At 44.1% G+C, this 23,010-nt stretch overlaps 1 protein-coding gene across 2 annotated transcripts in view; it reads right to left on the bottom strand.

The window, feature by feature from the left end:
• LOC147326097 (lysosome membrane protein 2-like) overlaps positions 1-22,590 on the bottom strand; it is a 39,781-nt gene extending 17,191 nt beyond the window's left edge. Inside the window, exon 1 of one of the 2 annotated variants that reach the window (XM_086301047.1) lies at positions 22,139-22,590. In XM_086301047.1, coding sequence (XP_086157173.1) covers positions 22,139-22,261 — 123 coding nt within the window. In that variant the 5' untranslated portion in view covers positions 22,262-22,590. The remainder of the gene's footprint in view (positions 1-22,138) is intronic. The other variant, XM_086301048.1, reaches the window with a different exon arrangement.
• Positions 22,591-23,010: the final 420 nt, after the last annotated feature.

The following is a 23,010-nucleotide window of genomic DNA, read 5'->3' on the forward strand; positions in this document are numbered from 1 at the left end:
AAGAATCCTTTTTAAGTTTGCCACTGCCAGAAGATGAAGTGAAAAGGCAAGTTGCACATTTTCAGTCGAAGGTGACAGCATTCTCTGTTTTTATGGACAAAGTAAAGTTCCCTTTCAGTCGATTCACTCGGTACAACACATAAGTATGGGATATCACGCCCTCGCGTGTCCTGGCTGAAGAAACCTTTATTCACGCCTTTACGGCAGATGACGTGTGATGACACGCGCAAGGCCCCGCCCGCACATATAGCCGCTGCCATCACCGTCATCCCTCAGTTCTTACGCTCTTCACCTCGCTGAGAACACCTCTGCTGAGTTGGGCTAGCTAGCTACTGCTAGTTAGCTCCGTTGTCTGCCAACTTGAACCTAGCTTAACTGCCCCTGTTGGTGTTAGCCTCCACCGCCCAGCTGGTGCGTAGGCTGCCCGCGGAGCGCTATTTTCAAGTTTTTCTTGTGCAGCGTTTCGCTTTGCGTTTTGGGAATGGACTCCAAACCGAAGCGAGCAAAGCAGAAATCTTCTGTTCGCCCCTGTCCTCAGGGATGTGGTTTCTCTTTGCACGACAGCGACCAGCACGATGCCTGCCCTGTCTGCCTGGGGATCGTCCACGCTAGGAGAGCGTTGACGGAGCCCGAAGCTTGTGCGTTTTGTCGCCAGCTCCGACGCTCGACCCTGGAAAGACGGGTGACGTTTGTGGAAAGAGTGCTGGGACGCTCGGCTGTCGCACGGCATGACCCTCTTCTTTCCGAGTCTGGAGCCCCGGCTTCGTCCGAGTCCGAAGACGAAAATTTTCAGGTCGATGTCCCCGCGATTAGCTGGGCTGACCACATGGAATACGTTGACAGGTTAGCCGATGACGGACCGGAACCATGCAGGAGCGCTGACGGGCTTCAGCCTGGGTTGAAGCCCGCCAGCGCTCCCCAGGAAGACGATGACGTGCTGGACATCGGCCTGGACATCCATGGTTTGTCGGAAGATGAGCAGGAGAGCTCATTGTCGACCCAATATGCCGCCGCTGCTGCGCCGGTCGGCCACGATGACACCTCTCTTTTCTCCCTGTTTCGCCGTGCCGCTGAGAAGCTGCAGGTGGACTGGCCCTCTCCTCCACCAGCTCGGAAGCCGTCGCGGTTTGCGGGTTTTTTCCTTCCACCGGAGCCCGCAACGGCCAAAAACTGCCTCCCCATGTTCCCAGACTTTCTCTGCGAGCTAACAGCGTCATGGGACAAACCTCTGTCTACCCGCGTCACTGTGCCCGGCTATGGACAGTACATGGAATTGGACGGCGCCGAGGGAGCTGGTTTAGCTAACCCACCCCCTATGGAGCCGTCTCTGGCTGCTTATCTGGCCCCGTCCCATAACCATGGTGTCGGTGGCCCCGCAACTCTGCCGTCCAAGCACTGCAGATTCTCGGCCTCGCAGCTGGAGAAGATTTATCGGGCTCAGGCCGGCACCGCTCGAGCCATGAGCTCCGTCACCATGCTCCAGACGTACCAAGCAATGTGCCTGGCGGAGCTTGGATCGCTGGTTCCGGAGGACAGCCCGCTGTCACCTCTTCTTAACGAGGTTAGAGTCACCACGGATTACATCCTCCGTGCGTCTCGCTGTGCAGCGCTCTCCCTGGGCAGAGGGATGGCTTCGACAGTGGTGGCGCAGAGGCACCTGTGGCTGACCCTCTCCGACGTCCCTGATAGAGACAGAGCTGTGTATCTGGACGCACCAGTGTCTGCGGCTGGGTTATTCGGACATTCACTTGAAGCCATTCAGGCTAGATTCGATCTGAGGAAGAAGCAGACGGAAGCTCTGCGCGACATCATCCCCAGACGCCAGCCCCAGCCCAAGCCCACTGCTAGCTCTCACAGGCCCGCCGCTCCTCTGACAGCTGGCAAGAGACCGGCGCCCACTGCTGGAGTGGGAGGGCCGCCGGCGAGAGCACGTACTCCGGCCCGAGCTCCACGCCAGTCGGCCTGGGGCAAAGGCCCTCCCCCGGGCCCCCGACGGGACCCGACGCCCAGGAGGAAGAAGCCTCAGCCCTCCTAGCTGTGATTGCGAGTGGGGAAGGGATCCGGCAGCAGGGAGACGCTGCTCTTACCCCTCTGTTGCCGCACAAGAGGTGCCGCTTAAGTTCTGTTCAGGTTGTCAGCCCCAGAAGGCGCTGCACTTCCCTATCGCGGTCTCCCAAGCACATAACCCCTGCACACGGTTCAGATGTGTTGAATGTTCAAGCGACCACATCGAGTGTTCCCGCTGTTTTTCATTGTTATGCCCCGGAAAAGGTGCACCCAACAAAATGTATAAATGTACATGTTCCCATGTTGCAATCAATAAAGAGTGTTGTTTACTCTCAAACAATCTCAAATGCTCAACCTGCAGGCGAAATGAGCCAGGTCAGGCAGGGGATGCAGTCCCCTGCAGACACACTGGGGGGCGACGGCGCCCCGCCGTCAGTGCTGCAGGCCAGCCGGCTGGCTGCTCACTTCCCTCAGTGGCGCGCTTGCGCCCCCTCTCCGTGGGTGCTGCAAACCGTTGCCATGGGTTACCGGTTGCAGTTCCGGGTCAAGCCGCCTCGTTTCCAAAGAGTCGTGAACACGATTGTCAACCCCGAGGCAGCCTTGGTACTCAGAGAGGAAATACAGGCGCTATTACAGAAGAGAGCAATACGGGTGGTCCCCGCTTCGGAGACGGACAAAGGTTGGTACAGCCGTTATTTTGTCATTCCGAAGAAAGGGGGAGGGCTTCGTCCCATCCTCGACCTGCGAGTCTTGAACACGTACCTGCGAACGTACAGGTTCAAGATGCTAACACTCAGACAGCTCCTGAGTGCAGTCGGCCCGAGAGATTGGTTTGAGACAATCGATCTAACAGATGCTTATTTTCATGTCGCTATACACCCGAAACACAGGCAGTTTCTGAGGTTTGCATTCGAGGGCGTAGCCTACGAATACCTAGTGCTGCCGTTCGGGCTGTCGCTCGCTCCCCGCACCTTTACGAAATGTGCCGAGGCAGCGCTAGCGCCCCTCAGGAAGAGGGGCATCCGCATCTTGGCCTACCTGGACGACTGGGCTCTCGTGGCTTGCTCCAGAGAACAGGCGGAGACGCAGCTGTCGCGGGTTCTGTCACACATTCAGACACTGGGGTTCTCTGTGAACTTTCAGAAGAGCTCGCTAATCCCAGGTCAACAGATCGCTTTTCTCGGTCTGGAAATATGCTCTCTTTCCAGCCGCGCACGGTTGTCAGAGCACAGAGTGGCCGCGTTTCATCGCTGCCTCGCTCAATTTCAGCTGGGACGCAGACTGCGTTTCCAGACGATATTGCGCTTGTTGGGCATGATGGCATCTATGATCGCCGTAGTGCCGCTTGGGCTGTTGAAAATGAGAGCGTTTCAACGCTGGACTCTCTCTCACCGTTTGTGTGCTTCGCGTCACCTCCGGAGGAGGCTGCCGGTAACTGCGTCTTGCATGCTAGCTCTCCGTCCTTGGAGGGAGCCCGGGCTACTGCACCAGGGCTCTCGGATTGGGAGGGTGTTGTTTCGCAAGGTGGTGTCCACAGATGCTTCCCTAAGTGGGTGGGGAGCGCTGTGCGAGGGTGCGTCAGTGAGAGGGATCTGGTCCGCGGCTCAGCGCCAGCTGCACATCAACCACTTAGAGCTGTTAGCAGTGTTCTTAGCTCTAAAGCGTTTCCGTCCAGTCCTGCAGGGCCAGCATGTCTTAGTCAGGACGGACAATTCAACAGTGGTGTCTTATATAAACAGGCAGGGAGGAACACGCTCTCTTCCCCTGTTGCAGCTGTCTCACTCTCTGCTGTTATGGTGCAGTGTTCATTTTCTGACTCTAAGAGCCACCCATGTCCCGGGCCACCTGAACCTGGGGCCGGACCTTCTCTCCAGGGGGGGTCCTCTGGTGAGAGAATGGAGGTTACACCCTTCAATAGTGGCTCAGATTTGGGATCTATTTGGCGAGGCGCAAATAGATCTTTTTGCTTCCAGGGTGAATGCTCACTGCCCCCTGTACTTCTCCATAATCGACCACGATGCACCCTTGGGCTTGGACGCGCTAGCGCACCAATGGCCAGACGTGCTCCTGTATGCATTTCCCCCAGTGGAAATGATATCTCCAATTCTGGAGAGGGTGCGTCGGCATTCCCTCTCTCTGATCCTGGTGGCCCCTTGGTGGCCCGCGAAGTCGTGGTATGCAGAAATAATCAGCCTGCTTGCAGCAAGTCCTTGGCAGCTTCCTCTCCGCAGGGATCTCCTCTCTCAGGCGGGGGGGGAAGTGTTTCATCCGCGCCCGGATCTGTGGCACCTTCATGCTTACCTGCTGAGAGGTTAAACTTGGTTGCTAAGGGTCTGCCACCTAGTGTGGTAGCGACGATTCAGAGCGCCAGGGCCTCGTCTACTAGAGGCTTGTACGCTTACAAATGGCGAGCCTTCGAGCGATGGTGCCAGGACCGCCACACTCTCCCATTTCAGTGCTCTATTGTGGATGTTTTGACATTCCTGCAGGAGCTGTTGGATAAAGGCCTTTCGTTTTCGACGATCAAGGTTTATTTAGCGGCTATATCTGCTTGTCATATCGGTTTTGACGGGGTGACACCAGGTGCGCATCCCCTCGCCGTGCGTTTTCTGAAAGGGGTTCGCCGGCTGAGGCCCGTGCTTAAGTCCAGTGTCCCGGCTTGGGACTTGTCTTTGGTGCTGGAGGCCCTTTGTGGCCCTCCGTTTGAACCCGTTGAGTCGGTAGATATGAAACTTCTTTCGTATAAGACCGCATTACTTCTCGCTTTGGCCTCGGCGAAGCGAGTGGGGGACCTTCATGCGCTGTCTGTGCATCCTGCCTGCACACAGTTTTCTCCTGATGGCCGCAAGGTCGTATTGCGTCCGAATGCCGCCTATCTTCCCAAGGTCATGCCTGCATCTTATAGTTCAATGGAGTTTGAGTTGCTGAGCTTTTGCTCCCCTCCTTTTGAATCTGAGGAGCAGAGGAGGGTGCATTCTCTTTGTCCGGTGCGTGCGCTACGCACCTACATTGAGCGCACTCGGGATGTGCGTTTGTGTGACCAGTTGTTTGTCTGCTTCGCTAATCCGAATAGAGGTAGAGCTCTGTCCAGACAGAGGCTGTCCCACTGGATTGTAGAAGCTATCTCGCTGGCATACAGCACCGGAGGTTTTGCGTTGCCCCACGGGGTGGGAGCTCATTCCACCAGGGGGATGGCGACCTCATGGGCTCTTTTTAGAGGGGTGCCTGTGGCTGATATTTGTGCAGCGGCTAATTGGGCGTCGCCGCACACTTTTGTGCGGTTTTATCGGTTGGACGTTACAGCCCCTTCGGTGGCTCATGCTGTCCTTTCTGCTGGGTCTACCACTCACTAAGGATGTGGTGGTCCCGTTCCGGTTCGGTGGCTGCTCTGCGGGGCGTGTATATAGGTCCCATACTTATGTGTTGTACCGAGTGAATCGACTGAAAGGGAACGGTTAGTTATGTCTATAACTTCTGTTCCCTGAAGGAGAGGAACGAGGTACAACACAGGGTGGCCCCACTGAGCAGTTGGCTCGGTGAAGAGCGGCTATCGAACTGAGGGATGACGGTGATGGCAGCGGCTATATGTGCGGGCGGGGCCTTGCGCGTGTCATCACACGTCATCTGCCGTAAAGGCGTGAATAAAGGTTTCTTCAGCCAGGACACGCGAGGGCGTGATATCCCATACTTATGTGTTGTACCTCGTTCCTCTCCTTCAGGGAACAGAAGTTATAGACATAACTAACCGGTTTGGTTGCAGGAGGCGGGCGAGCCGTATACTGAACAAAACAATACTGTTCGCAATGATAAAGCTGTTGAAAGTTTGGATGAAATAAAACCTGAAGACAGTGTCTCTAATATCTCAAGTGTAAAACCACCTTCAAAAACCTTGTCACAGCAAAGTCGAATTTCATCAACATCTTCCGCATGCATTAAAGCTGCGGCTGACAAGGCAGCGCTCATGGAGCGACTGGCTGCATTAAAGAAAAAACATTCTATCGAAGCGCAAGAGGAAAAACTGAGAAAAGAAAAGGAGAAACTGAGAAAAGAAAAGGAGACATTATCCTTGGAAACAGAGCTGGCAGCCACTAATGCAAAGCTTCGTGTCTTAAAAATAAATTCAGTTTGTAGCTCTAAGCATTCTGATGGAATTAACTCTTATTTTGAAAGAGGGCACGTACAAGAAGCGCCTAGTTTAAATCCTTGTGCCGATACATTTGTTCCAACATCAAGAGATTACTCTGGTATAAATTCTGCATCTGAATCACAAGTAATCGTACCTAGACAAAGTCAAACCCAACATCAGGTTGATGATTCAGCTCAAGTGACGCAGCAAACACAGCCTCAGTCTCCTACTTTGACTGGGAACTGCACGAAGGAGATTGTAAATATTATGCAAAAACAAAATGACATCACTACTTTGCTTGTAAAACAAAACTTATCTTCTGTCCTCCCCGCCAGAAACATCCCTGTGTTTGATGGAGACCCTTTACAGTACAGATCATTTATGAATGCCTTTGAAAATGGAGTGGAAGCTAAAACTGATAACTGGAGCGACTGTTTGCATTTTTTAGAGCAGTTCACTAGGGGGCAGCCTAGAGATTTGGTGCATAGTTGTCAGCATTTACCACCTGAGCAGGGCTATTCCACAGCCAAAGATCTTCTTGAAGAACATTTTGGGAACGAAAATAAAATTGCCTCTGCATATATGGAGAGGATTGTGAGTTGGGTACCTATTAAAAGTGAGGATGTGAAAGGTCTACAGTCATTCTCTCTTTTTCTTCAAGGATGTTCGAATCTAATGCAGCAAGTTGTTTATATGAAGGAGTTGGATTTGCCCTCAAATATGAGAATGGTTGTTATGAAACTTCCATACAAATTGAGGGAAAAATGGAGAGTTGTTGCCTATGAACTGCAGGAACAAAATGGTTACAGAGCAGTATTCACTGATCTGGTTACCTTTATAATAAAACAGGTAAAAGTAGCATCAGATCCAGTGTTTGGCAACATACAAGACTCACAATCTGGAAGCAGCTTTAAAGCTTCAAGTTCTACCAAGCAAAGAAAAAAGGGAAGTAGTTTTGCCACTAATGTCAGTACAGTGCCAGGAATCAAAACTCAATCAACTGGAAGCAGAACAACTTCCGCCGTTCTGCATAGTTGTTTGTTTTGTTCACACAGCAACCATTTACTAGAGAATTGTAAGCAGTTTAAAGCTAAAACGCATCAGGATAAGTTGACTTTTATCAAGGAAAGGGGAATTTGTTTTGGTTGTTTAAAAGTTGGTCACACAAGCAAAGACTGTAGGAGTCGTTTGGATTGCGACGTGTGTCACCAAAGGCACCCAGGGGTTCTTCATATAGAGCGAAAGGATCCAGGTGCGTCTTCGGAACAAACTCAACAGAGGACAAACTCTAATGTCAACTTTTCGACTGCAATCACTCAGACATGTGGGTATATTGGGGCTGGTCATGAAGTTGATGCAATTTTTTCTATAGTTCCAGTTCAAGTTAAGAGCCAAAAGAGTAATAAAATTGTGCAAACTTATGCGTTTTTGGATCCTGGAAGTTCAGGTACATTCTGTACAGAAACTTTGGCAAAAAGGCTGAATGTAAAAGGTAAAAAGACCAATATCTTTTTGAGAACAATGAGTCAAGATAAGATTGTTAGTACACAAGTTCTGTCTGGTTTGGAAGTGTCTGGTTTGGAAGCAAATGATTTCATGCCATTGCCAGATGTTTTGACTCAAAAGACTATGCCAGTTTCTACAGTTAATATTCCCCAGCAAAGCGACATCGATCAGTGGCCTCATCTTAAACCTGTTAAACTGTACAACGTTAATGCAGATGTGGAGCTACTGATAGGCACTGATGCTTCCAATGTTTTGGAGCCATGGAAGGTGATAAACAGTGTGGGGGGTGGACCTTATGCTGTAAAAACAAAAGTTGGCTGGGTCATAAATGGTCCCCTGCGCACTGGAAGTAACAGTGGAAATAAAACCAACTGCACTGCTGTAACAGCCAATAGGATTTCTGTTGAGCGTCTTGAAGACATGTTGATTAAACAGTACAATCATGATTTTAATGAAAGATCATCAGAGGAGCAGACTGAAATGTCTAGAGAGGATCTGTGTTTCATGGATATTGTTAGTAGTTCAATAAAGCTTATTGGAAATCATTATCACATTGATTTGACTTTCAGGAGAGAAGGTTCCAGTTTGCCAAATAACCTCTGTGTCGCGGAGCAGCGTCTCCAGAGTCTCAGACGGAGATTCGAAAAGGATACTCATTATAAGGATGAATACACTAAATGTGTAAACAACATGCTTGAACGAGGATATGCCGAGTTTGTGCCTGTAGATGAGTTGCACAAAGATGATGGAAAGGTGTGGTACATCCCTCATCATGGAGTGTATCATCCCACAAAGGGCAAATTAAGAGTTGTATTTGACTGTGGAACAACTTATAAAGGAGCATCATTGAACAGTCAGCTTCTACAGGGACCTGATCTCACAAACTCGCTGGTTGGGGTTCTGATCAGATTTAGACAAGAGCCTGTTGCATTAATGGCGGACATTGATTCCATGTTTCACCAAGTTCACGTCTCAGAAAAACATGTCAACTTTCTCCGTTTCCTGTGGTGGCAACATGGCAACACTTCAAGGTCTGCACAGGAATGCAGGATGAAAGTGCATTTGTTTGGAGCTGTATCTTCGCCAAGTTGTGCAAATTATGCTCTACAGAGAACTGCAGATGATAATGCACAACAGTTTCCAGCTGAAGTGGTTGATACAGTCAAAAGAAACTTTTATGTGGATGATTGTTTGAAATCTGTTGCTTCAGAAGAGGAGGCAGTGCACATGGTGAAGAGGCTGACAGATATCTGCGCTAAAGGAGGATTTAAGCTTTCAAAATGGATCAGCAACAGTCGCACAGTGCTCATGTCAATCCCAGAGGAAAGAAGAGCAAAGGAAATTAAGGATCTGGATTTGGACACAGATCAACTTCCAGTTGAGAGAGCACTGGGTTTACAGTGGTGCATAGCAACAGACAAGTTCCAGTTCAGAACCTCCCTGCAGGACCATCCAACAACCAGAAGGGGAATTTTGTCGGTGGTCAGCTCACTGTATGATCCTTTGGGAATCTTGTCTCCCTTCAGTATGCCAGCTAAACTGTTGCTACAAGAGCTTTGCCAACAAAATTTGAAGTGGGATGAAGTTATTCCCCACTCTCTTTCCCAGCGGTGGCGTGATTGGCTGGAGGATCTCCAGCTGATTTCAAAGTTTAAAGTGGAACGTTGCATTAAACCAAATTGCTTTGGAAGACCAGATAGGGCACAACTTCATCATTTTTCTGATGCAAGTCAAGATGGGTATGGAACGGTGTCATATTTAAAGTTGGAAAAGAATAACGTCACGCATGTTGCTTTTATCCTGGGAAAGGCTAGAGTTGCTCCTCTCAAGCAAACTACAATTCCCAGGTTGGAATTGACGGCTGCAGTTCTTGCAGTTCGGGTGGACAGGCTTCTGCAAAAGGAGCTGCAAGTCAGGTTGGAAAAATCAGTTTTTTGGACTGATAGCACAACAGTACTGAAATACATCTCCAATGAAACCAGAAGATTCAATACTTTTGTTGCAAACAGAATTGCTGTTATTCGGGAAGCAACAGATGTGAATCAGTGGAGATACGTTTCTTCTAAGGAGAATCCTGCAGATGACGCATCCAGAGGTATGAGAGCTGGGGATCTCCTCAAATGTAGGAGATGGATAAAAGGGCCAGAATTTCTCTATGAGTCAGAAAAGGAATGGCCTAAACTGGATGTGGAGTACAGTGTAATTTCTGCAGATGACCCAGAGGTCAAAAGGGACCTGACAATGAATGCCATTGTGAGAGAATTACAAAATCCTACCAGCTATTTTATCCTCTACTTCTCGTCTTGGGCAAAACTTAAAATCTCTGTAGCCTGGCTTTTAAAGATGAAAGAGGTCTTGGTGTTGTTGGCACAGAAGAGGAAAGAGTTGCTTGCTGCAGGTTTGAATAAGAATGATCCGGAAGGTCAGAAAGAAGTGGAGATAAGAATGGAAAGATTTAAGACCACTTTGAAGAAAGGAAATCTCACTCCAGAAGACTTGGCAAAGGCAGAACAAGCTATTCTTCAATATGCACAACAACAGAAATTTACGACTGAAATGGCTTTAATCCGCAATGGCCTCAAAGGAGTCTCTAAGGGAAATTGTCTCTATAAACTTGATCCAGTGTTGGATGCAGGAATCCTCAGAGTGGGTGGCCGATTGAATAAAGCAGCCATGCCTATGGAATTAAAGCATCCTGTAATTTTGACAAAAGATATGCATGTGTCAACACTGATTTTACGCCATATCCATCAAAGGTTGGGACATGCAGGAAGAGCACACATGCTGTCAAAACTAAGACAAAATTACTGGATACTAAATGCAAATTCTGCTGCCAGGAAAATCATCTCTCGTTGTGTCACGTGTAGACGCAACAGAGGAAAGTTTGTTGAACAAAAGATGGCGGATCTGCCTGAAGAGAGAGTCCTGCCAGACATAGCTCCATTCACAAATGTTGGAGTGGACTATTTTGGACCTATAAGTGTTAAAAGAGGACGAAGTCTCCTTAAAAGGTATGGAGTTCTTTTTACTTGTTTCACCAGTCGTGCAGTACATCTGGAGATTGCATGTACACTTGATACAGACTCTTGTATAAATGCTGTGAGGAGGTTCATCTGTAGACGAGGCCCAGTTTCGACCATCAGATCTGATAATGCTACAAATTTTGTTGGGGCGAATCGAGAGTTGAAAGAAAGTTTGACTGAGCTGGACCATGCCAAAATTCAAAAGGCTTTTGTTCAGGATGGCATGAAATGGAACTTCAACATCCCAGCAGCTTCTCACCAAGGCGGTGTGTGGGAGCGTCTCATTCGTTCAGTAAAGAATATTTTAGCCTCAGTTCTTAAGGAGCAAGTTCTGGATGATGAAGGACTCCACACAGTCTTCTGTGAGGTTGAAGCTATAATGAACGACAGACCCATTACTAAAGTTTCAGATGACTCAAATGATCTTGAAGCACTGACACCCAATCACTTGTTGTTGCTGAAAAATAAACCAGTTTTTCCACCAGGACTGTTTCATCCAAGTGATTTGCATGTCAGGAAAAGGTGGAAACAGGTACAGTACATGGCAGAGTTGTTCTGGAAGAGATGGCTTTCTGAGTACCTACCTTTGATGCAAGAAAGACAAAAATGGATGAGGACTAAAAGATGTCTTATACCTGGAGATGTTGTTTTAATTGCAGACGCTACAGCTCCAAGAGGATCATGGATGATGGCGAAAGTCTTAAATGTAAACCAGGATGCAAAAGGCTTGGTGCGTTCTGTGAGACTACAAACAAGGACCAGTGTTTTGGAAAGGCCAGTGACAAAACTTATTTTGCTACTGGAAGCCTCATCGTGAAGAAAATCCTCAATGAAAATTAAGGATTTGTTTAAGGGAATAGCTCCTCCTTTTGGGACTTTAAAGTAATTGTGATTGTATGCACAATTAGGGGCCGGAGTGTTGGAGCTATTTGTTCTTTATTTTTGTTTTTGTTCTTATTTTTGAAATTAGTTAAAGTTTGTTGTTAGTTTACTTATATTTTGGGGTTTATTTGTCGGTTAATATTTTGATTTGTTTTGTTTGTTGTTATTTTGTTAAATTAGTCAGTAAGAGCTGTAGGGCCATTTTGTTTCTATAAATAAAGAGACTGGTATAGGACCAGCATGCATTGGGGTGGGCCTATGGTTTTTTACCAGAGCAGGAGAAGCAGTAGGAAGGATCTTGTTATTGCTTGCCAAATGGATAAATAAACCAAAACCAAAACTCTCAACTAAAAGGTTTGGACAATGGACTTCTTTTGCCTGCGTACGAAATATTACCTCAGTGCAGCAGTGGCTTGTGGACTTTAAGTTGTGGGACGTTTGATCATACAAAAGTAAAGGAATTGCCACTACAACGTGTTTTGGAGTTTTTACGTGTTTTTACGTGTTTTGGAGTTTGTACGTGCTTCAGGGTTTGTACGTGATTTGTCTGTAGGGGCCACCGTAAATATACTTTTATTTATTCACTCCACATAAAATGTAATAAATAAATCATATAATACAAAAATCAACTATTCACATTTCAACTTTTAACTATTTAAATTTTCAGCTTTTTCCTTTTACAAATTTAAAGTGAAACAACACAAAACACTGCAAACCACAACACAATTAAATATAAATTAAAATATGAAAACAAAAAGAACATGCACATTCTCTGTCATATAGGCTTGCATGAATAAACTTTCTGTATCCTTTATCATCCGCAACTGAAAATAGTTGTGGATGAGTACTATACCTTTCTAATGTGCTGTTGTTATCCCTGGCTCCCTCCTGCTCAGTGTTGCCAACTCCTCAGTAAGGAAAATCGCTATTGGTTGTCCTAAAAGTCGCTAGAAGTCGCTAAATGACGTCATCGCCTAATTTGCATAATTGGTCATGCTAATCTAATTGTAACCTATGTTGTTGGAGAGAGAAATAACATCGTGGAAGAGACATAAAGTGAGTAAAAAACGTCCTAAATGCATTTAGAGTTTATTTAGAACTACAAATTAAATTTCTTTTAGCAATTATTGTTTTTTTAATGTCACAATTCCAACCCTGCTCCTTTACCCGGGCCTGGACTGGCAAAAGTGACCCGAAATAAGCACTCTGGTGAAGTTACTTTGTGTGTGTGTGTGTTTATAAGTAGTTTTAAACCTTGTGATCCACAAAACAGCATATGAGTAAAAGAGTAAAAGAAGAACTGACTGTGTTACAGCACCCGCTGCTTGTTGAGAGTAAAAGCGATACACGTTTTCACGTCTTTTTTTAGCGACTTTTTTTTAAAAAAAAGTATGAGTATGACCTAAAAAGTCGCTAAGGTGTCTGAAAACTCGCTAAATATAGCGACAAAGTCGCTAAGTTGGCAACACTGCTCCTGCTCCTGTGCTACTGAGTGTAACTACCGCCCCTCCCCCCTCTTCCCAGCGTAAAGCACAAGGCTCGCGTGCAGAGTGAAGCGGAAAAAAGTGCGAGCGGGTGAGAGAAAAAAAAACAAAACAAAAAAAACCAAACGGCTCGTGATAAGGAGCCGGCTGCTCTAACAGCCATTTCATTCGCTACCGACCCATCACTATTGCACAGACATCATCACACATACAGCAATTACTAACATCCATGCATTTTAAATTTATATTCATAAATTAAATTTAAATCATATTTTTGTATATATTAATTAATTTCATCATCCCACTGCGAATTCAATGTTACATTCACCGTTTACATTCGTTTCACGTGTCACGTACATAGCTTTATACTCACAAATATTTCTATCCGGGACAGAATTTTGTTTGGCTCAACACTAAATATATCGAATTAAGAATTCAAAATAAAGCAGTGATCACAGGCGTAAAGCTTAAAGGGCGACAATTCATTCCAGTAAAGCTGAAGACATTTTTGATGACCGTGCAACACGTACCTCTAAATTTTATGTAAAACTTGTGGAAGGAAGCATCGTGGTGGTGCAGAATTAAATATTTATGTTTAAATTCTTAAGTGAAAGATTTTCCCCTCACACTGCAAAGAGGTTGACGAGGTTTACATGAGCATGACTAACAAGTTGGCCACAACATTTCCCTAAGTTAATATACAAATAAGCTTATTTTACTTGCAAGTTGTGCACCTTCACCAGCTTTATTAAGCAGGTTAACATTTTCAAAATAAAACCACTAAGCAAAAGAAAGTCCAGAGACGAGACAGTAGTCAGAAACTATAGTGAAGATGGTAATGATGGTGAAATTTCCTTTCAGGAATCAGTCATTTTTCATTATCACTTCACCAGTGGGTCACTTATACTGACCCTGGTTGACTCACATATGAGCTGAGAGACTGCCAGCCAGTTTCCCAATAAATCTTTCAACCTGAAAGAGGCTTAGCACACAAAGAGAGTCTACTGCTGGGAGGGTATCCATGGGAAGAGACCCTTCATGCTGGTGCAATGTGGAAAAGGCAGTAACTTGACACAGCTGAAATATATCATATTGCCAAACTAGCAGATAACTGAGTATGTCTCCATGTGAGTTAAATGCTTGTGTCACTCCCACAGATACATTCTTCTTTCCAGTTTCCACTTAAAAATGAAACTTGATATCTTCTCCAGCCATTTTATTAACAAACATCTATCTACTTGCTTGAATAAGTGAAGAAGAATTCTTTTATGAAACATGGTGTACTTTGCAAAACTTTCATTTCTTGTTTTAACAGGACTTGATATGAATTAATGTGACCATTAAAGCCACAACAATGATCATATATAGCAACTCCTGGGTAAATTCCAGAGTGTTCATCTGGGAAAATGCAAACATTTTCATTTTGAGCTTGAACACTTACATATGAACATGTGTTTACATAAACAATCCGGTCCAAAACCGGATTAATTAATTTTAATTTGTTTAATTTGTTTCCAAAACCCCGCAGTCAGGACATGCTATATTGTATTTAGATAGAAGCTAGCGAGCTAACTTCCTGTTAACTTATAACTCCGTTAAATGTCATAAATTCCGTTTTCATGGATGCCTGGATGTTAAACTCAATTGTTACACCTGGTAGAGCAGAACGCTGATCATTTTATTAAAGATGAAAGACTTTAGACTGTTTTTCAACTCTCAGTAATGCCACAGTGATCGTTTGATATATGGACCTGCAGCGGAGTTCAGGCCCAGACACGGCTAGTGACGTCAGACTGAACAACCGGATAAGTTATAAAAATTACTGCTCCAACCTCTACACATATTTCATCTTAGCAAACCATAGTTGATTTGGACATCTACTTTATGCAAGACACAAAGACATTTTTTCAACTACTTTTTACAGACAGATTACTTCACTTTCAGTCCAGTAATGCCAGAGGGTAAGAAGCTCACTTGAGTTATGTCACCTCGATACATCTTTTATATATATATATATAAATCTTGCTTTAAGTTTGTATCTGTCTTGTGTGAAACTTGTATGAAAAGCATACAGTCAAACAAACAAACAAACAGATATTGCAGACATAAGCAAAAAGGCTAATCCAAAAGAAGAAGCCACTGCTCCAAAACTGCCAAAAATACCCCCGATAAAGATTTCCTGTTCTTGAGAAATGTCCTTGGGTATGACGAAACTGTTTGGTCATGCACAACCCCAACCCAAGCGAAGTTTACAAGTTTACAAGAAAAATATCACATTACTTTACAGAAAAAAATACTTCACACTTCACTAAATACTTTTTTTCTTATGCAGGCTAAAATATGGGTATATAAGTGGAAGCTACAAACCATGAACCAGAGAGATGAAGCTTGTTGTAAACGGGTCTTTCAAATGGAAACTAATCTGAACTCTAAAGATTGTAACCAAAGACTAGGGTTGTCAAAATGCTATCATCTCAAGCTTAGTATTGATATTGATAACGAATACTGATCTGTGCAAATGTTTGTAGGAATAACCTCTGTTACCTCATGTGCTTCTGGTTAATTTGCATCACATTTTTGTTGCAGATTAAATATTTTTAAGGTAGACTTCTACCCTTTCTATCTGGCTGCTGGTAGAGTTTTCTTAACTTTAATCAGGAACTTTAAGACAACGATATCACATTTAAGACAAATAACTATTTATATTATATACGGACAGGACCATTAACATTTGCTGCCTACTTCTCTCCCAGTTTAATAGAGTGGTTTTATTTTTCATCATTTCTGCTCGCTGCTATATTAATGATAAATAATAGCTAATGTTTATGATGCTTCACCAAGTTTTTTTTGCTGCTCTTCATGTATTTATCTGCTAGCGAAAGCGAGGGCTGTGCCCCTGCTTGTCTGGGTGTGGTTGTCAAGTTATGTGTCAGATAAAGGAGGTGATGATGACACTGTTGGCATCAATATTGCTGGAAATGACTGGTGCATCAGTAATTGTTTTTAGTATCAATTAATATCTGAGTAGCAACATTATGTTATGTGTGTTGACCTTGTACCTTGTTAACCAGCATACTCTGCAACTTCTCTGTTTGGAAAACATGCTTGATAGAGCACAATCACAAAACTCAGCTGATCCAAGCAGAGTTGTGCACTGTGTAAAGGAGTAACCCAAATTGTACTCTGACAATAAAACAAGAATATTTAAACTATAGTACACACTACAAGTAGGGCTGCCACGATTAGTCGACTAGTCACGATTACGTCGACTATCAAAATCGTCGACGACTGATTTAATAGTCGATGCGTCGTTTGAAGCTTTGTAAGATCACAAAAGACGCAGGAATGAGTAGTAGGATTTAAGAGTGTAATAACGGACTGAAACAGAAGATGGCAGCACTGCATGTACAAGGATGCCAGCTGCCGTTAAACCCCGAAGAAGAAGAAGAAGCTGTGTCCCAGAATTCATAGCGCAGCCCTGCTCAGTTTCCAACAATGGCAGCAGCTAGTTAGTTTTAATAATACTCTTATTATTCTTTCTGGGTCACAAAATAAACTTTTAACATATTTTCAGGCGAGAATGTAGCTGTGTAAACCTCAAATATCTGCTCAGTTTATCAGGACACCACATATTATCAAAATCGCTCCGACGCCTGTTACCCCACTAGCTCGTTAGCGAGCCGGGGGCAAGGCTCACTAGAGCCGTGAGAACACCGGACTCGGTGCAAATCGTTTTCAAACCCACCGCCGTCTTTCGCTACTCAGGTTAAACATATATAAGTCACTTAGATAACTTAAAAATGTTATTGTTTGGCTTTTTTTAGTATTTTATTTATTCCTGAGTAAATTGGTTTGGCTGAGATTAAAGTTATAGTTTTTGCACAGCTGAATAAACGTCAAGCAGACAGCTGATTATCAGAAGTGTGAGATGCTCGAGAATTTACTCCGGTGTCCCGTTATATTTTAGATAGCAAGGAGTTTATTAAACTTCACTGAAACAATCTGCAAATTCCATTAAAATTTAATAAACTATCATCTTGTCTTTATTTTTAGTTACCACATACCTTAAACACTTAAAGCTGTAAGCTAATGATAGTTATATAAGAGCAGATGCTGCTGGTGCAATAAGCTGTATGCTGTAAGTCCAATGGATGCATGATCTGATTAGTCGACTAATCGCAAAAATAATCGGTGACTAGTCGACTATCAAAATAATCGTTTGTGGCAGCCCTAACTACAAGGCATGTAGTAGGACCCCCAGACCCCCCTCTTCAGAATAACGGTAACCACCAACCCTCCACCTTGTCTCTTGACCTCAATAACTTAATGGCCTGTATGTTCTTGTTTTGTTCTGGACTAGAAACTGACTGTACTTGAGTTTTACTAATGGGCATTAAAGTACCTAAACCTCTTTTAGAAAGAGCTACTGTGCAATCCACTTACATAGAGATTTTCTTAAGGCTCCAGACTTTGAGTCAAAAGTATATTTATCACTGTAAGTGACGTGCTACTGATTAATATAAATGTCACATAATTGTGTTATTTAGCGACTAAAGACTATTCTGTTACAGACGACTAAAAATTCTGACAACTTTCTTGTTCAAGTGTGAAAATAATTTAATGACATTAATCAGTTCTGTGACATCTGTGATCAAAATATACTAACTGCAGAAGCTCATCTTCAGCTCATTACCTTTTTGTTTTTTTCTCCATTTTCAGAATCAGAATCAGAAAGGGTTTTATTGCCAAATGTTGAGCGGGTTTACAAAATTAGGAAATTGCTGCGGTGCTTCAGTGCAAACATACTGTTTCCACACCAAGCCTAACGGTCAAAGAAAATGAAAATTTTCACATCATCAATAGAAAGTCTTGCATATGGTTGTCGACCTCTAAAGTCTGCGAAGAATAATCTGATACCTGTTATGAAGTCTTGATATGAAAACAAGCATGAAGGTGTGCCATATGAGAATACTGACTGTGGGCCAATGGGTCTTTCATGTCCGCACTATTATTAAGGAAAAGTGAACCTTTTGGGAAAGCTCCACTACTTTCTACCATCTGAAATGTTGGAAATCATCGAAATGTCTGGACCTCAGTGACTAAAGATATGATGAACATTACTACAAATGTTTTCAATGTTGGGCAGATGCTGGATCAAACATTGATCGCAAAACTGTTGCATTCAATGCACCCGTCCAATTTGATAAGTTTCTGACCCATTTTTAAGTTTATGCAGCAAGACTAAGCGCTTCAGTTAGCTTTAATTAATTAAAACATTTAGAAATCAAAGACCATTGTTCAATGTACTACGAAACACAATGGCTAAAAAACAAGAGTTAAAGGAAGTGAAAACAGTAGCTATTCTACATGTTGAGAATGCAAACTTTCTTTTGAAGATGCACAGATGGCACTGTTCTTGGCCAATACAGATTATTTTTAAAAGCATGACCTGCTAATTCTGATTTTCTTTTCTAGGAACTATGACTGGCAACTGAATAAGCATAAATTCACTGAATAAGCATAAATTCACTGAATGCACGACGCCCTGACAGTGTGTTTATTTGTAGTTGTGTCCCTCTGACCTTTTCACCTTTGGTTCTCAAGATAATCCATCTGAGAATCCTCTAAACCCACAAAACTCTTGAAACGGGATGACTTGACTGGGGTCTGTGTGGGTGACAATTTTGATGTTAACATTGCTCTAAGTATGAGTTTCCCATAAGCAACAGTAAAAAAGCATTAGGGCTACCATGATTAGTCGACTAGTCACGATTACGTCGACTATCAAAATCGTCGACGCGTCGTTTGAAGCTTTGTAAGATCCCAAAAGACGCAGGAATGAGTAGTAGGATTTAAGAGTGTAATAACAAACTGAAACAGAAGATGGCAGCACTGCATGTACAAGGATGCCAGCTGCCCTTAAACCCCGAAGAAGAAGAAGTAGCTCTGTCCCAGAATTCATAGCGCAGCCCAGCTCAGTTTCCAACAATGGCTGTATCCCAATTCAGGGTCTGCAGCCTTAAAGTATGCAGCCTCAACGATCCTCAAGGGCCGCGTACTCAAAGACCGCTAAGGCCGGAAGTGCGAGGCTTGTGAAATGGGACGGTCTAGCCTCTGTTGCGCTGTCCAGGTTGCCTAGCAACCATGATACTAACAACTGGAAACATGTCATACAGCTTTGTTTGACAGAAATGAAGGAGAAAATCTTTTGTTCATTTGTTTGTTTGTTTCTACATGAGCTTTGATCATTCTCTGTAAGATTAAGCTCAGCTATTGAACGCTGTATATTTTAAAGTAAAGGCTATAAAACCAAGTTAGTACAAACGTCACTAATGTCACATAACTTTGCCGACATGTGGCCAACAGTAATGTTTTAATGTTCGTCGTTATTAAACATTTGCACATAAATAAGTGACATAATATTCAGTACTTACTTAAAGTTTACTCTTCGGGCGCCCCTCATCCGCCGTTTTTTTTCGGCAAAATTATCCACACCCACCGCCGCGCTATGCATTCTGGGCCATGAAGTCTACACTGCCACAGCCTTAAAATTCGGGGAAATGAAGGACGCATTTCAGGGCCGCATTTCGAGCAGCCTTTGAATTGGGATAGCCTTCGGCGCGCTGCTGTGACGTAATCGGCCTTGAAATGCGTACTTTAAGGCTGCAGACCCTGAATTGGGATACAGCCAATGGCGGCAGCTAGTTAGTTTTAATAATACTCTTATTATTCTTTCTGGGTCACAAAATAAACTTTTAACATATTTTTAGGCGAGAATGTAGCTGTGTAAGCCTCAAATATCTGCTCAGTTTATCAAGACACCACATATTTTCAAAAGTGCTCTGACGTTTTCAGATAAACGTCAAGCAGACAGCTGATTATCAGAAGTGTGAGATGCTCGAGAATATACTCCAGTGTCCCGTTATATTTTAGATAGCAAGGAGTTTATTAAACTTCACAGGAACCCACAAACACAGGTGGAAAACGTCCTCTCAGCACTGACAACACATACACTGGATTTATAGAAAGTTCTATAAATAAGTAAATTAATTATGTAACACTTCCCCCCATGGATATGTCTCCCCAGACCATAACTATCCCACCACCAAACTAGAGATGCTGAATGTTCTGTGCAGCTTCTCCTCCTTCTCACATGTACTGAAGGTGAACCTGCTCTCAACTGTGGAAATCAGACAGTACCAGTGATGGACCTGCCAATTCTGGTAATGATCAGGCACCACAGTGCCAGGTGGTGAGCACAGGACCCACTAAAAGGACCCACCTTCATAAAGTCTGTTGCTGATTGTTTTGTCAGAGACAGTCACACCAGTGGCCTGCTGGTGGTCATATTGTAGGTAATCTGGCAGTGCTGAAACTGTCCCTCCTTGCACGAAGGAGCAGATACTGGTCCTGCTGATGGGTTAAGGACCTTCCAGCTTATCTAGATTCAAGCTCTCTCTCCTACAGTAACAGCCTGTCTCCTGGAATCTCCTACTCCTAATGCTCTTGAGAGTGTGCTGGGAGACACAGCAAACCTTCTGGCAATGGTACGTATTGATGTGCCATCCTGGAGGAGTTTGACTAGCTGTGCAACATCTGTAGGGTCATCATATCACCTCAAGCTACCAGTAGTGACACTGACTCTAGCCAAATGCCAAAGTAGTGAAAAAACTGTCAGAAAAGATGAGGAGGTAAATGTCTGTTTCCTCCACGTGTGAAACCATTCCTGTTTTGGAGGTTGTCTCATTGTTACCCCTCTAGTGCATCTGTTGTTAATTTCATGAACACCAAAGCAGCTGAAACTGATTAACAACCCCCTTTGCTACTTAACTGATTGCTATACTCTGACTTAAACATTTTCCTTTAACTTTTTTGACCAGCGTAAACTGTAGTTAGCATAGTTAGATTAGCTAATATCAGAACCAACTCCATGAATTCCACATTTGTCACTGCCATGACAAACAAAGTAGGAAGATTTAACATTAAAAACAGAACGCTAAAAATGATACCGGGAACTACAAAAGGTATTCATTATTATTTTTCCACATATTACTAATTTAATCTTTAATATCCCCACTAAGGGCATTAATCATCACTGGCAACAGTCGTTGATGGCCAAAGGTGGGACTGATTTTACTCGGCAAACACACAAAGGCGGATAGTAAAACTTTGTAGGCCAGTCCACAGCACATAACTAATTCTGAAGAATTAGCGCCATGACGTCCATTAGCTTTGCATGGCAGTTCCATATTAGCATATTAATTGCAAGTTATCCAAACTTGCTCTATCTTACCCATTGCACTGGTGTGGGATGTTGAAACAGAGTTTACACAGCTAATATTTTAGTTTAGAGTGGCTGCGGCATCTTAACTTGTTACACTTAATTTAAAGTCAATGAAAAGTTATGTTGTTACGTTTAAGTTGACTTCTTATCTTGTGTGGACAAGAAAGTAACTTGTTTGCACAAGAGGAGTGACTTGTTGGGACAAGATATACATATCACAATATAAGAGATCAATAGGAATTTCTTTAGATCAGTCATTTCCTAGGAAGAAGTATTTATAGTCATGTGTGTGCTCATGGAACTGGGACTGAGGCTATGTAACTGTAGAGAAGAGAAAGTGCTGATTGCATAGTACAGGCTACTTAACCCATAACAGCCCATTTTTGGCCCATCCCCCTCCACCTCACGCGGCCACTCCTTCTGAGACACATAGCCCATCACTGTCTGTTTGAACAGTCGCTGAACAACTATTTTACTCTTGTTTCTATTCAGCGCAATCCACTTAGGTTTCTGATGTGGATAAATAAAACATTACTTTATTTTAATGACCAATAAAACAATGAATGCAATAAAACCAACAGGAAAAAACAGCTCATGTTGGAAAGTGTGAAGAGAATTGGAGGGTATGCAAATGAGTAAGGGTCTCACACACAGGCACACAGACAATGGCATCATTTCAGTGTTCATCATTCTCAACACTCTCCTTGTAAACAATTAGCCCATTCACAGGGGGGGAAATGCACGTCATCACTCATTCAAGCAGCCATGCATGCACGTGAGCTTTAAAAGGTAGAAGAATATAACGGTGTGTGTGTTTTCCCTTTACCTTTTTCAGGCGGTTGTTCATTAATGTGCGGAAAACTTGCCCTGCAAACAAGCCAATCCCAACCGCGAGCAGGACGGCGCAGGTGATCCCAACCACGTAAATGGTACACGATCTCCGTGTCATGTTGGCAAGTGGCAGGAAGAGAGAGATGCGAGCGGGACTCTTGAAGGATGAATGGATGGATGGATGGATGGACACTTTAATGTCCCCACGTTTCCCCACTGCAGACACAGAATTTTTTCCCCTCTTTGGCTTACTGAAAAAAGTTGCAGAAAAGTTTCTTCACGGCTATATCTCAAAGGTGCTGAGCGTTTAGTTTTCCAAAATTACAGAGAGCTGCGAGGAAGTTTTTTGTGACTTGCTGGTGATAGTGAAAGTTTTATTTATTGACTACCACGAGGTCCCCATTCCTCTCAGTCGGTCTGAAGCGGCGACCTTAAAATAAAACATGTGCCACGAGTATTTGTAGCAGGCTGTAAAAACTCCCTCCCTCCTCACGAGGGAGCGCCGATTGGTTGATACGGTTTACGAGCCAGCAAGGGTGTGTGCGCGGGCGTACGCCCCGTGAACGCACCACCACATGCTGAGCAACCCTAAACGTATCACTGTTAGCGCAACTGCTCCAAAACTGAAACGCGGTTTCACTCTATGTGACTGAAGGTGGTTATGTGTAATCTGAGCGCTATCTGTGACACCAGAAAACGTGGCGAGTCAATAAGTCGTCCACTTTCTCGTGCTGATTCAAAAAGCTCAGAGCCAGATGGATATCATTTCACTCATATACACGCGCAACACTTCCGGCTACTGCTTTATGTCAAAAGCCCTTCACCTTGCTCAAGGGCAGATAAGATAGTAGTTTCCGCAGTGAGCTG

This window comes from Aulonocara sp. 'chitande type north' Nkhata Bay, linkage group LG7, assembly GCF_057382095.1.
Source record: "Aulonocara sp. 'chitande type north' Nkhata Bay isolate Kocher_YH1m ecotype deep benthic linkage group LG7, A_spYH_male_GT1.1, whole genome shotgun sequence".
Lineage (NCBI taxonomy): Eukaryota > Metazoa > Chordata > Actinopteri > Cichliformes > Cichlidae > Aulonocara > Aulonocara sp. 'chitande type north' Nkhata Bay.